Source organism: Plectropomus leopardus, chromosome 17 (genome assembly GCF_008729295.1).
Source record: "Plectropomus leopardus isolate mb chromosome 17, YSFRI_Pleo_2.0, whole genome shotgun sequence".
Lineage (NCBI taxonomy): Eukaryota > Metazoa > Chordata > Actinopteri > Perciformes > Serranidae > Plectropomus > Plectropomus leopardus.
This window is the reverse complement of record NC_056479.1, coordinates 25,707,641-25,722,840: the sequence shown is the minus strand read 5'-3', so window position 1 is coordinate 25,722,840 and position 15,200 is coordinate 25,707,641. Positions and strand designations below refer to the sequence as shown.

Sequence of the window (15,200 nt, the reverse complement as noted above, 5' to 3'; positions counted from 1 at the left end):
ATGTTAACTGTGCATAGCATTTATTTTTTTTCCTAAATGGAGGTTAGAAAAGACATGTCATCTACAACGCTCCTTACTGCACCTAGTGTCCTAGAAGATGAGTTTAACAATCAGTCCAGATCAGTGTTAACTGATTTTGTCAGTTTATTGTGTGTTTTTGACACGCTGTGTTCAACTTCAAACAGTCTGCTTCCTTTCTCCGTGTAGGAAAGAACGGGTCAGATAACTTCAACAGATAATCATCATATAGGTAGTAGAAGTAGCAGGTTGTGACAAAAAGTCAGTTTCAGTGGTTTTGTGAAACCACCTCCATTCTGCTGCGTTTACACATCACACAGAGAGATGAGTAACCCTTCAGCTGCAGCGGTTTACAGCTCCTCTGTTCAATACAGTAGTGGAAAAAGTATTTCTATATTTTAACAGAGCAAAAGTAGTGTTGAATTATTTTGTCATAAAGGAAAGTCCTGCATTCAAAATCAAACTAAAAGTTTTTTTTTTCAACTATTAGTGAAATATACTCAAAGTCCCCACATTAAAAGTACTCACTGTGCAAAATGTCGCATTTAAGAATCATATTACTGACAATTTTTCTTTAAACATTTTAAAGTGTGTTTTTATAATGAAACACACACAATATTGTTGCTGCCACGCGGTAGCACCCAAACGATTACAGCTTGATTTAACCTAAACCAAAAGGTTCTCACAGATATCTTGTCTTACAAATAGTCTTCGTTGTGGTGTCTTATAACTACCAAAAACCCTCCGCGTTTGTTTATTGTTAAGCGACAAGATATCAACATGCAGGGCTGCAAATGAAGTGTGTGTCGGCGTCTCTGGGCGAGAGGCAGGACCTTATTTTGGGGTCTTCATTTCACTCAGTATCTTGTTGAGCTTCTGGTTCATGATGTTTCTCTCCGTCCACTGGACTGCAGACGAATTATCAACAGAGAAAGATATATTTAGAAGAAAAGCACATCAGAACAAACAGACGAGAACGATGAAACAGGAATCGAGAGAGACAGAAAGACGGGAGGAAATAGAGCACGTACCCATGTCGTCTGTCTTGTGGCCGTACCAGAGACGGGGGTCTGTGGGCCAGGCAGTCAGAGGGTGGCGGATGTAAGAGTCCCTGGAGACGGATCGCCATGTTGAGGGAGCACCTGGAGACAAGAGGGTTAAATTACAGATGGTACATTAGAGAGTGTAAAAATAAAGGGAAAAAATATTTAAATAATTTACAGCCATGCAGGTGAATCAATGGTACAACTGAGTTGTAGAATCACACTGAGGAAGATTTTTTTTGAGACTTTGAAAATAAAGTTGTAACATTGTGAACGAGAAAAAAAGTCATAATTTTCTGAGAATAAAGTGGGAATATTACGAGAATAAAGCTGTAATATTATACGAAAAAAGTCATAATATTACAAGAATAAAGTCGTAATTTTACGAGAAATTTTTTTGTAATTTTATGAGTATAAAGTTGTAATATTGCTAGAATAAAGCTGTAATTTTAACAAAAAAAAGTCAGAATTTTATGAGAATAAAGTTGTAATTACACAAGAAAGGGGATAATATATTATGGAAATTAACATATTGCCAGCAAACTATAAAACAGGTGAGAGCACAGGCGGCCTCCCAACCATTGTCCACATTTGCCAAGGAGGCTGACTTTATTATTGTAATATCACAAGTTTATTCTCATAATATTACTACTTTTTTCTTTAAAATATTCTCTTTTTTCATATTTTGACTTTAAAATGTTTTCTTACCCCTTAATTCCCGAAAAGTGATATTTTTTTAATCTTGTGCACACAAGATAATCTTTATCTATAGTCTTATGTGAGTTTTTCTAATTTATTGCATATGTACAAAAGAAGAAAAGTGTTTTAAGGACGTCAATGTAGCCACTGTGACCCAAACCCATTGGTTTGTGGACAGTCGCTTTGAAGCCTTGAGTTTGGCATGTTGGCCATCGCCATCTTTTTTAAATTTTATTTTTATTTGTTTGGAGCCAAAACTGAGCATAATTGGATGAGTGTAGAGATGGGGAGGATATGCATACCGAAGAGAGCTGAAACTGGAAACTAAAACCATAAATTCAGTGTGAATATATTAACTGAGCTAATAAATCAGGTTTGAAGCAGAGTCATATTCTCAAAAACTTCTGTGCAATCATAGAGAGAAGTTAGCACAAAACTGTGAAAAATGAGACCATTTAACTCATTTTTTGCTGAACAGCATCACATAAATGAAGTAAGAGGAAATGTTAAATAACAGTGTACCTGCAGCAAAATTTAAAGTCAGTTTTCACAGGTCACATCAAGTATTTTAAGTCAATGGCAACAAAACATCTCAGCGTACTGAATTATTTCTTCTTTCAAAATTAACCCTTTATGTGTTTGTCCATGTTATGTTGCTGCTTTCAGCTACAACAAAGCAGTACCAGCATTTTCCCTGAAAATGAGGTCTTGAGTTGGAAAACTGACGTTACAGATTTCCCTAAATATCGATCCAGCTCCCATTCACACATGGCCGCATGCAGGAAATGTTCCTGAGACTGAGTGGATTTGAAAACGGGGCTCAGGTAAGTGTGTCACGCAGCGTACATGTCAGCATTCACAGCTGAATAATTCAGCAGGATGAGTCCGATTATATTTCGAGTAGCTTCCCTTGATTTACTATCACTGTTATCCGTGTGACCACTGCCTGTACAATAAAGTTAATGCGATGTTAACAGCTTCTTGACAGCAGTGTATTGATTACTAACGGCACTCTGGGTAACTGTAGACTTACTGTACACAAACTCACACAAATAACATGGTGATTTGTATATTTAAAGTAGCCTTTAGAAGAATTAAAACACACTATTAATACACAGACCTGGAAATATGTTGGAGCGGAGACAGTGTCCCAGGCTGTGATAGCTGTGAGGGTGTGAAACAGCTGATCCAGGATCAACATAGTGAGGAGGCAGCAGGGACGGCACCCGAGGGCTTTCTACTGCCCTCACCTACAACACAGCACGTTCAGAGGAAATCAAAACCATCAGCAACACATTTCTAAAATGCAGCAGAGAGAAAAAACTGAAAAAAACAATGTTCTCACCTGTGCCTTAGCTGATTTTGCATCTTTGGGGCTATTTGAGGTCATACTGAGACGATAAACAGCAGCAGAGGTGAGTTGAAACAAAAGGTGTTAAATTTCTTAAGAAACTCATGTAAGACATGCGAGAGCACGACATCGGGTTTCGCTGCTGGACAGGAAAAGAAAAAACCCACAAAAACTGTGACATTTTAAAAGAAACGATCAGCTAACAACTTGGTGTGCGAAAGAAAAAGTTAAGTGCGCACATATTTATTTTACACAATTACAATGATAGAAATGTGGGGAAAAAAACAAGGAAACATTTGAAATGGAGGAAAAACAGCTTCTTTTGATTCCCTGAAAACTGAAATGCAGAGGGTTTGTAAAATGCACACATTCTCCGTCACAGTGCAGATATATGAAGTCAGTTTGTACAATTTAAAAACGGTTGCACATTTAGTAAAAACCTGCACTGAATAAAGAGAAGATAATTACAAATAACATCAACAAAAATAAATATTCAAAGAACATTTTTCTCACACACAAGGAGACCCAGCTTGGATTTGTGTGCATTTTTTTTAATTAGGCCTTATCATGTTTTACTTAGAAAATGTAACTTTTCTGCATTGAAAAATCTTAAAACATTTTATTACTATAATATTTTGTTTTCCAAAGTTATCCCAAACATTTCCAACTATGTTCAAACCCAAAGTGAGTTCAGTCACGGACATGAAGCGTCATTTGGCCACCGCCGGTCATTTCCACTGTGTGTTTTCAGTAAAAAGCTGTCAGAAATTGATTTTTTATCCAGTTTTAATCCATGTACTTACTATACACATTTTTAGATTTTAGCTGTTTTTGTAAAATTTAACCAAATGAATGATTTTGAGTCATCCAGTGTCTGGATTTTGAGTTATTAGAGAAACATGTTGAGCAAAGCGCGCAGGACAAACATCCAAGAAACACAGATTTTTGATGCAAAACTACTATAGTCAGAGTTTCTACCTGTTTATAGCACCAGATCTGTTTGTTTTGGAGAGGAAGAGACCTCTGCAGATAATTCAGCTTCCATTATAAACCTCCTGAGCATTCGGATCTGAACGTCGGAGAAAAAACATCTGCGACAAGCCAATCAGCACGGGACAAACGCAGATTTTTAACAGGAAACTGCTTTGTGTTTTACCCACTTTCCATCGCTGGGTTGTCCGTTTTGGAGAGGGAGACACGTGAATAATTCGGCTCCTGGTAAAAACCTCCTGCACAATAAACTTTAAAAGAATCCTAACCAGGAGAAAGTGATGGTTTTACTCTTTAGTTTTTGTTTTGATTAACAGACCCCCCAGCAGCCAAAATAAATGCATATTGTAACTTTAAAGTGTAATTTCAAACCAATGTAATTTCTTTGGGACCCCAAACATGTCTCTTTCGATCCACTTTTCCCATTAAAAACTCAAAAAATTAAAAATTAAAATAAAAACTTTTTTTTTTGCTCTTTTGTTCAACTTTATTTCACAATTTTATGCCATTTATTGTGTTCTTTGTTATAATACCACACACAAATGTCAACTGGCTAAAACAATATAAAACATAACTTCCACAATTTTTCATTATTTATATTATGTACATGCACTCATATGCTTAGAGGCAAAAAAATCTCAGGCCTTCAGTTTACTCTCAAGTGCACTTTCGTCTGTCTTCTTGCTGGTTGAGAGGCCAATCCAATGAGGATCCTTCAGCTTCTGTGCGCCAGAATCGACTTTTAACAGCTTTTTGATTTGTACAGGTTTGAATTAATTTTGTGTGCATTGTGGGGAAAAAAATAACCAGAAGTGATGCTATCTCTAACTGATCGAGCGCCAAAAACGAACACACAGCAGCAGTTTTTTGAAACTTTTAAAATGCATCTTCTCCTCTATCTCATACTACAGAAGTTTGGGAAGCTGGTGACAAACCGGTGATGAAGTTCAACACTGTAACCGACAAATAGTTTCACTCCCAGTTGGATTAAAAAATGAACACTAAGGTTATCTTAGCTTCACTGCAATAAAAGAGGATTTTGACTTATTGGGGGAAGCAAAGCCCTGACCCACGTGCCTCTTTTATCCGGGTAAAGCCTGATTTACCATCGGGCGCTTTTGATGAGTGTCACTCTACAGAGGTTTAACAGTTTTCAGTGTATGCTTCAGCGAAAGGTTTGATCTTGACCATAATAAAGAGGAATCTGCGCAGACAGATGTTTAAATCACAACACTTCCTGCTATATATGTGTTTTTAACTCATTAGTTGTATCTACATTGATTGATACGCTCCTTTCTGAACAATAACAATGGTATAACTTGACTGTAACACTCATTTATTGTCCCCGTTATTGGACGGCGGATCTCATCCTCTGCTCGGAGGGTTAAGGAGCTCCTGAACCTCATTGTTTTCTCAATTTGCGGACATTTACAGCCGCTGTTCTTCCTCTTTGAGTGGATCAAACACACCGTCACACAAATTCTACCCATAATCCCGTCCTGCTGGCTGGTCCTTTCACACAGACCTCGATCCTGCTCTGTTACTCCCTCCCTTGCCGTCTTTAAGACGAGACGTCTCAGTCCCCCCATCCTACAATTCTGCCTTTTATACAGAACAACGATGCGACCTAACAGTGCGATGTTCCCACCTTGCACAGGCAGTGTAAAAGGAGCTAATGAATCGATGGATACAAACACTACAGAAGTTTGGGAAGCTGATGACAAACTGTCGGCTGTGGCGCCGACATGAAAAATATTTTGGTTCAGTAAGTATCTGCTGACAATCACAGTGGTATTTTGGTATTTTGGTCGACGGCTGTCCTCTCAGCTCCGCAGGAGCTGCTGCTGACAGACGGCTGCTTGTTTGGACAGAGACGCTACACGCAGGTCGTATTCGGTGTGGCTTAAAAACTACTATCTTCTCAGGATGGGTATTTTAAGTAATTTCGATAATCAAGTACTCACACTGAAATATTATTACTGTCCAGTGCGTGCACCCCCCCCCCAAAACGTTAGAATAGCAATGCTAATTGGCCAACACTGGAAAACAAGCGCTATTTGACATTCATTTATTAAACAACTAGGATTCCATTATCCTATTAAATTATAAACTCAAACTTCACGTGAGAAATATCAGCAATCCTTCTGTTGCTGCCTTTAATGTTACGCCACGAAGGATAGCTGCAGCACTTAAGGGCCATTTCAGAGCCGATGTCCTCCAGGGCAGTTTAACGTCTAGCACACCGTGCGGCACGAGCTAACACAGCGGCGGCAGCTAACAAACTGAAACCGACGGCTCAACTATGCCAATAAAACTGTAATAATATGTAATATTTCACCAACTACCGAAGCTAAAGTCTCATGATAAACAGAAGGAAAGAGAGAGAGCGACAGATGGGCATCGAGTCGCAATGTGCTACACTTACCTCTACAATAAAATTAGATTTATTCATTTAAACAGAGAGAAAAAAGGGCATGTTAACATATGGGAGGAGCAGCAGGAGTGCTCTATACCTTTAACGAATACTGACAACCAAACCGGTGTTCATGCAGATCCATATTGTCTCCATGGCGATGATAGCGACACTACCAATCACATTGTGCGACAAACTGTGACGTTCCACACATTGCAAAATTCTCCAAACGCAGGAAGAGAAAGAAAAGCGTCTTTTTTTCACCACTAAAAGTGAAAATATGTTATTTCTGTCGAGCGACACCCATCAAAAGCGCCCTACCATAAACACCGCTCAACTCTTTCCTTCACTGAGGCGGACAGAGCACCACTTCCTGCCAACACAACTGTCACAGTTTAGCTTAAAAACAATATATAACTGCCAGGATTGTCTTTTACCTAATTTTGCTTAGATTTCTGCTTTTCTGGAAACTCAGATGTGACTGAACTGTGATAGCAACGAAACAAGGAGCACAATGGGAGGACTAACTTCCACCGACTGCTTTGTCCTGGTTCATGTCCATAATCATTAAACACTATCTACAATACTTCTGGGGTTTGATTAAAAAAAATGGAAGTTCAAGAATAAACAAAATCTTCTTTTCTGCCACGAACTACACAGAGTGGTTTGGACTTCTTATTTCTACAGCTCTGTTGATCGATTATGATGATTTACAGAATTAATGGAGGCATGAGTGAGCTTAGCGGCACTCATGACTAAACTGGAGATACGGATTATACAAGAGTTGTGAACAAAGATGGTGCTGAGAGCGGAGTTCGAGGACCATCAGCTCTGCATTAAAAAGCATAAATATTTCTTGAAGAAAGCAAAATTGTGATCTTACTGAACTTTCCTCTGTGTAACAAAAGAAAAAAAGAAGAAAAAAGGCAGGCTGACTGGTCACCTGTGTTATTGTATGATAATACTCAAAACTGGATTCTTATTGGAGTGGTCCATCAGGTGCTGCCTGCCTCCTGGTTGTAACCTTCATCAGTTCAGGCTGCTCAGGCGGGATAGAGGCCAGCGCTCCTCTCTATGTGGGGGCAAACTTCTTGGCCTGTGCCCTTACCCGCTTCTCATAGTCCATCCTGTTCTGACTGAAACACAAAGAGATAAAGACGTTTTTACTCATGCTCAGATCACTGCAAAAGTATTTACGTGTCCCATTTCCAAGATAACATATCTGTGTATAAAGTACTACAAGAATGGGAAACGTGTCTTTCTTATTTTGTGTTAAGACTTGAGTTTGGTCTCTGAAGGTCTGTGACGTGAGGAGCGACCCTCACATACAACTGCAACTTTAAAAAAAAACAGGACATTTAAAGGGATAGTTCAGATCTTCATCAGTGGGGCTGCATGAGGTACTTATACATAGTCGGTGTAGTATATACAGTAGATGGTGTACCACCACAGAATCTGGACAGGAGCAGCAGCAAATATATTTTAACCAACTAAAAAAAACAAATCGGTTCAAGTGATCGCTATATTTAGAATATTTTCTGGGGTTGGACCAAATATTTGACTATTTTATTCTTTAAATTTATTTTTTGCAGAGGAAAAACTATATTTATAATTAGCAATACTGGATATTTAAATTATATTACAGAAATATTATAATTTTTTGCACTTTTTCCAAGGCTTGTTTGCCGTGGTTTTGTAAGTTTTCATTTTTAAACTAATTATCAGAATTTCTTTTCTTTTTTTCACCAATTTCTCGTTTCTCTTCTGCTCATTCTTCCTATGTTTTTGAAAGAATGATACAAATTTGCTCAGGTTTCAAAGGGTTAAATCTTAAATTGTAGGCTGGGTAATGTCATCGCAGCAGTCACACTTACCAGTAAATTGTGTAAGCCTCTGCTTGTGCTGGGTCTTGAATGTTGGGCTCGTTCAGCAGCTCTTGGATACCCAACAGGATCTGAAAACACACAAAACCCTCCAGTCAGAGTGCAGCGAGTGTGATTCATTTACATCGTGCTGTGTATTCATTCATTCTTCCCAACCGTGGATCCACACAAAACAAAAATGTCACATCCAGCCACTACAGCGCAAAATTCTCACTCCCTACTCACAAACGGCCACAGCTGAATATTGATACGAGTATGAGAGACAGAGACAGAGACCAGAGAGACGAGAGACAGAGAGAGACGAGAGATACGAGAGAGACAAGAGACAGAGACGAGAGAGACAAGAGACAGAGACGAGAGAGACGAGAGAGACGGCTGAGTGTTCAGACCTGTTTGATGGTGATGGCAGGCCTCCAGTCTTTGTCCTCCTCCAGGATGGACAGACACACGGTGCCGGATGGGTAGACATTTGGGTGGAATATTGGCGGCTCAAACTTGCCTGAGTGCAAGTTATTAAAAAAAACGCAGGTTTAAAGATCGACATGGAAAAAACGAAGATTTCCATCACATGATATATTTCATTCACGTCGGAGTAGAGACTCCATGACTCCTTCATCAGAGTGGATTCACAGCACTACAAAATCAGACTGCTGTGGCTTTTTTAAATTTTCATGCAATTTTAGTATACAACGTACAAAATGTTGCTTTGAAACTGAAATCCATCAGCACAGGGAATTCTGGGACTACTGGATGTTACAGCCTCTCTTTTTAATTTTGTCTTTTAATTTATCTGTTAATTTTTTCTTTTAACTTATCTTTTTATTCTGTCTCGATTCCGCTTATAATAATAATTTTTGTCTACTGCCTTTATTTTGCCATTTTATTTTCCTAACACATTTCTGCCTGTCTCGTTACTTCTGCTGTGTTTCTTCAACATTATTGATTGTCTTTTTTTGTTATTGTCTCTTGAGTTCAAACGTGCTATATAAACAAAGTTATTATTATCATTGAAACATAACATTAATACAAGTCTAGCTCAATATTACTTCTTTCAAAAACAAGATTTCCACATTCATAAAATCCAAACTCTGAACTCAAAGAACGGCATTTATGCACGGATCAAAAAATGAATACAGCATATTTAAAAAATACTCTTACTCAGGATTCACTGTTTACACAAGTGGTGTAGTGACTAAACTCTTATTTCCTCAGCTTTTCCTCTTTTATTTTGAATAGACAGCTGCGTGTACATTTCTGACCTTTGACACAGAAGGAAACTACGCCGCAGGTGTGCATTGTTACTCACATTTGGGCGGTGAGGAGGGGTAGTCATCTTTGAACAGCATTCTGAGTTTATAGAGTCCTCCCTCCCATAAAGTCTGATGAAAGAATAAGGAAATAAAAACTACTTCAGTACTTGCAAAAAGATATTAAATTACTGCGCTCAACATAAATAAAGATACAGGAATGCCCTTAGAAACACGCTTGGTTTAAATAACCAGGAGATGCTTTGAAGTGACCTTCAAACGAACTTCAGACACTGCTCCTGTAATTTCAAAATTTTTTCTGGTGCAAGGTCAAAAAGATAAACGTTTTATGTTGTTCTTGGCTGGCTCAGTCACTAACAGTAAATGTACATGATGCATGATCAGATCATCATCACAAACTCACGACACGGATGTTAAAAGATGAGCTGTAACGTGTGTTTAAAGGACAATCCTGTAACAAGCTGACACTGAAGTGACTCTGAGAGCAGGTGTGAACGCGACCAACAACATATTGACATTTTACTGCTATTTTGTTGCTATGGCAACAGATTTGGTCTATGTTTATTAACTGTCAGCTACCGCGCTGAAAAACAATCAAACAGGAAATACAAAGGGGCTGGATAATAATGTTCATGTTGTCACGGTGGAAAGGGTCGATGTAAAAGAGCAAAATCCACCATAACAATTACAGGTCTTACATCACCCTGAAGAGGGTTATTTCATAATAAAGATCCCCTCACTGTTCATTATTTCTCTTATTACACGGCTAGAGAAATCAAAATTCTTTTCAAAAAAAAAATCTTGATTTAAACATAATTTAATTGATTTAGAAATGTTTTTATTGCTTCCTGCAGAGTCTATAATCAGGACTGCTTCCATAGCAATTATTATAATAATAAAATAGTTATTCGGGCTATATTGTGGCTGCACAATAGATGAAACATTATTAAAATTGCCTTATGGCCAAGTCTAATATCCAAATTGCAGGTGCTGCTTTTTTTGATAAGGGTAAATTATGTCCCAAAATATCATTATCAATGAAGTGTTACAGAGGCCCCAGCCTACAAACCAGATTTCAGATGTTATGGTACCAACCTGAGCAAAATTCACATCATAATTAGTATATTTTTTCAGTGAAAATGAAGTGCAAAAATAAAACAGGGACTAATATCGCAAATTCAGTATCTGTTAAAATAGTTGCAACAGGATTTGTTTGAGTATCATGCAGCTACTGATTTTTTATACTTGATTGACACAAGACAATGCAAATTTAAAAAATGCACTGTAGCAATTGCATGATGCCACCAGCAGCAACATGAAGCAACCGGGTGGAATATTTATACGTAGCTGCTGATTTTAATCAACTCATCCTTCAACTCCAAAGATGTAGCAGGATCAAGAACAAAATTTAACTGTTTTTAAAACTTTGTTTAAAAAATGACAAATCTACCTTGTACCTATTGAGAAACTAGTTATGTAACGAGCAAGCGGTTGAATATTGTGAAATAAACCCCTTTGGGGTATTGCAATCCTCCCTGTCAGGGTTTATTTTGCAATACTGACCTACTTACTGCACATTATACCTTGCAAATATTGCAAACAAAAGGTATTCTAAACTTTTGTATTTCATGGGTCTCCTGCTGCTCATTCTGGGACCCATGAGTATAGATGACTCCACTTTAATTTATAAACTGTAACTGAAGCTAACTTACTCCTTTCTTTCCTGGAATAGCACATTCCCAGTTCATCAGGTTCATGGTTCCATCGGGATTCTTGGTGGGAACTGCAACAAAACCCTGTGAGGTTAAAAGAGACACAAAACATGACTGAACAACCTGAGAACAAGTTAACCAAAATATATATAGCTTGTGCCAGCTGCACTCATACAACCCTACAAAATATCAGAAACGGGAATAACGTTAACCCCTGAGGACTGTTTGGCCCATTTTTCGCTCTTTTCATTCTTCATTTTTTTGGTAATTTTGGCCGTGTTCATGCATTTATTGCAGAAATTTTGGCAAGGTTGTGTATTTTTGTTTAGTCCAGGAGTTTTGGGCTCAGCTCCTGAAAAAAGTCTAGAAACACTGTAAACACAATACAAACATAGTGTTCAGTGCAAAAAAAAAAATGCTCCATTGAAACCCATTCAAACTGCAATTTTTGATCCCACAGACATCAAAGCATAAAAACATGCATTGTATTATTTCTGGGTATAGTTCTGGACTTTTGCCTTGGAATTTGTCATATTTAATATTTTTCACCTCATGCCATCATGTTTTTTTTATCCATATCCATATATTGATATATCCCAGGCTGCTATAATAAAAAAAAAAAACAACACAAAAAAAAACTTTACATGCAGTATATTGAAAGTAATTCTTTTTTTGCATCATGACAAAATCGTGGCATTTAAAGGGGTTAAAATTCTGAAAATTAATGGATATGTGAAATGTATGATTACAACTGATGTTGGTTGAAAAATTAAGTCAATAGAAGTGGAAACTTCTATTGACTTAATTTTGTGGAAATATTAATGTATTTTCATAGCCTGATTTTAAAAAGCAAATTTTGTGTGCAGAGCAGTACAAGTTTAATTATCTGACACTGCACAAATAAATAATGATGAATAAAATAAATGCTGCTGCAAGTTATTTACATATCCCAGGTCATGATAATCAATCAATCAATAAATATTCTACTTAGCATATTGTAGATTGAAATTTTTTTTTCGTGTTTGTTTTTTTTTTTTTTTAATTTTTATCGGAAAACATGTTGGCATCACGACAAAACCTGGCATTTAAAGGTTTAAAAATCTGAAAATTAATGAATAGTTGACTCTTATGACTAGAACTGATATTGGTTTAAAAAATAACTCACTGAAAGTAAAAACTAATATTAATGTAAATATTTTTTATTATTTTTGCAAAGCACATTTTGTGCGCAGAGTGATACGATGGTGTGTAATATTAAAGCAGGTCTTAAGGGTTAATATTAACAATGCTGGTGCTTACAAATGGGTGGTCTTTTCTCCAGGCTTTGCGCTCCTGGGACAGTCTGCTAAGAGCGATGCCAGACATTGCTGCTCATCAACGCCTCCCTGTGGAAAAACAACACAAAACAGGTTAATTATTCAACTACAACCGTCCGCAGACAAGCAACGCAGCCCAAACTGTGTTTTTCCTTAAAACTGCAGCACATGTTGGTAGAAATTTACAAGATAGCATCGACACCAACACTGATTAACGCTGTTTATTTATGAGACCAGCACGAAAAAAACATGGGAAATGAAGCCGCTACAGTCTCCTAAAAAGGACTTTAAAATACACAACACAACCAAACGATACAATTCATAAATTTACCTCAACTTACCTCTTATTTTATTTGGCTAAATATCAGAATTTCGTTGGTTTGAACACGTTAGCTCGTCTGCTCCGCTAACGCTAACGGTGCTGCTGTTGACGGCGACCGAAAAAAAACACACACCCTTCGACGTTAAAAAACAAAACTACTGAACCAGTTAGGACGAAAATAACCAAACCGAATAAAACTTCGATTTTACCAACATTCCCAAAACAAACAAATCGACATATATTCGCGTTACTTTTGACAATTTACCACAGTTGTGTAAAACAATGTGACTCGTAACACCGTATCGATAGCTAACCTATCGTAAGAAAGGACCCCAATTTGTTTATTTCGTCAGGACCTTCAGGCAGTTTGCGGGACATCCCGAGGACAGGCGTCAGAGACGGTCGGCCATCTTTGTTGTGGCAGTTGTAGAGGGCGGTTCACGTTTTTAAATGATTCGGTCATTTTGACTTTTGCCACTAAACGAGTCACACTCTCTCCCCGTCCTTTTAACTCTCTGAAACCTGAGAAAATAGGTTTGATTTAAAAGGCAAAACAAAACAAACAAACAAAAAACATTTGGAGAAGGCAATGAGCAATTTAACAAAACATTCCACAAAATTAACAGGACATTTGAAAAAAGAATAAGATACAATCAGAATCAGAATCAGAATACTTTATTCATCCCAAGGGAAATTCTGTTCGTAACAGTGCTCCGCTCAACAACAACAAACAGGTAAGAAAAACAAGAAAATGCACATAGTGCACATAATGACAGAATAAACTATATACATAGTGCAAAGAGCAGTGCGCAAGAAATAAATAAGACTGTACAATAAGTGGGTCATTTATGAAATAACCTGACACTGTGCAGTGAGTGTGGAAGGATGACAGCGAATTTACAGAGATGAGTTGTGCAGTTTTATTGCCACTGGGAGAAAGGACCTTCTGTGACGCTCAGTTTTTGAGGTGGGTGGTCTGAGTCTGTTGGTCCGTGTGCTCCTGTGCTGGACCAGGAGCTGATGGAGGGGGTGGGTGTTGTTGTCCAGGATGCTCCATAGTTTGAGAATACAAGGTAATTAACTAAAAATAAGCAAGACATGCTTAACAAACATGACTCCAAAAAAAAAAAAAAAAAAAAAAACACACATTTTTTTAAAGATATATGTGTACATCTTTCTGTTCCACAGTTTTAGTTATGAAATTATATTAAATATGAATATAAACTTGTTGACATTTTCCCCTTTTTCTTCTTTTATTTTCTATTTTTCTGACCCCTCTCTCCTTTTTGATGCTATTTTCTTGTCACCTTTCTCTATTTTTATTTATTTAATTTTGTGGGACATTTCTTGTTAAATTGGTCATTGCATTTCCCCCCATGATTTTCCAGGTAAATCAAACCAACCTGGTCAGGTTTCAAAGTATTATAAATTGCTGTGTGTAGGATTTAGAAGGATAAATTGATAGTAAAAGTGTGTTTTCTATATTGTTTATTGGAATAAGAATGTGATTTTGTTACCTGTGAAAGAGTTATTTATATCTACACAGGGAGCGGGTCCTCGTCTACAGGCATTGCCATGTTGCACCACCATGTTTCTACAGTAGCACAGAACAGACAAAGCAAACACTGGCTCCAGTTAGGACCATTTGCTTTTTTTGTGTCTGTCACAGAGAAGGATGTTTGATTTCTCAGAAGCAACATGTGCCTCTGCAAATACAGTATGCAGAGCTGGGGAAGAATTGTTCAAAAAGAGTAGTTCGTTCTGTTTTGCCCAGTGGTAATGCTCTTTTGTTCTTCTCTTTTTTCTTTTTACCCCAATGGAGCATAGCAACAGCTGACATCATAAACAATGGTGAAGATAACTCATTACACGCTATGTTCAACAATTAAAAAATTACAAAACCAAATTTCCTGTGACAAAAGATAGTGATACAGGTTGGAACAAGTGCACAGCTGCTTTAAATGCAATCTTCTAAGCTATTGTTAAATGGGACTCTGGTTCAGCAGTTTATATATTTTTTCCACACAATCATACACATTCCTGATCCAAAATGAGTTAAATACTATACATTGCACGTTTGCACATAGTACCACCAGGGTTAATTAAAAGCTGAAGTAAATAAACTTTTTTTCCCTGAAAATCGGGCATATTGCCAGACACCTCAAATCAAGCACAGGAACCGGAT

General features: G+C 37.5%; 2 protein-coding genes across 2 annotated transcripts; both read right to left on the bottom strand.

Annotated features, from left to right (window-relative positions):
- Nucleotides 1-130: 130 nt before the first annotated feature.
- On the bottom strand, nt 131-4,448 carry LOC121957048 (testis-expressed protein 33). Its single transcript, XM_042505553.1, has 4 exons — nt 3,106-4,448; nt 2,881-3,010; nt 1,050-1,160; nt 131-926 (listed from the first exon to the last, which is right to left on the bottom strand). Exons 1-4 carry the CDS (start codon nt 3,148-3,150, stop codon nt 853-855), a joined length of 360 nt encoding a protein of 119 aa, XP_042361487.1. The 5' UTR covers nt 3,151-4,448; the 3' UTR covers nt 131-852.
- Nucleotides 4,449-4,542: 94 nt separating this feature from the next.
- Nucleotides 4,543-13,333, bottom strand: LOC121957047 (SUMO-conjugating enzyme UBC9-like). Its single transcript, XM_042505552.1, has 7 exons — nt 13,035-13,333; nt 12,677-12,762; nt 11,378-11,461; nt 9,704-9,776; nt 8,787-8,896; nt 8,389-8,468; nt 4,543-7,650 (listed from the first exon to the last, which is right to left on the bottom strand). Exons 2-7 carry the CDS (start codon nt 12,740-12,742, stop codon nt 7,587-7,589), a joined length of 477 nt encoding a protein of 158 aa, XP_042361486.1. The 5' UTR covers nt 12,743-12,762; nt 13,035-13,333; the 3' UTR covers nt 4,543-7,586.
- Between the last annotated feature and the right edge of the window lie 1,867 nt (nt 13,334-15,200).

Coding starts and splice junctions, on each gene's coding strand:
- LOC121957048 (XM_042505553.1), bottom strand. CDS start 3,150: ATGACCTCAAATAGCCCCAAAGATGCAAAATCAGCTAAGGCACAG. Junction 3,011..3,105: donor CAAAATCAGCTAAGGCACAG/GTGAGAACATTG, acceptor GCTGTGTTGTAG/GTGAGGGCAGTAGAAAGCCC. Junction 1,161..2,880: donor CCGCTCCAACATATTTCCAG/GTCTGTGTATTA, acceptor TCTTGTCTCCAG/GTGCTCCCTCAACATGGCGA.
- LOC121957047 (XM_042505552.1), bottom strand. CDS start 12,742: ATGTCTGGCATCGCTCTTAGCAGACTGTCCCAGGAGCGCAAAGCCTGG. Junction 9,777..11,377: donor CTATTCCAGGAAAGAAAGGA/GTAAGTTAGCTT, acceptor TTCTTTCATCAG/ACTTTATGGGAGGGAGGACT. Junction 8,897..9,703: donor CCCCTCCTCACCGCCCAAAT/GTGAGTAACAAT, acceptor ACTTGCACTCAG/GCAAGTTTGAGCCGCCAATA.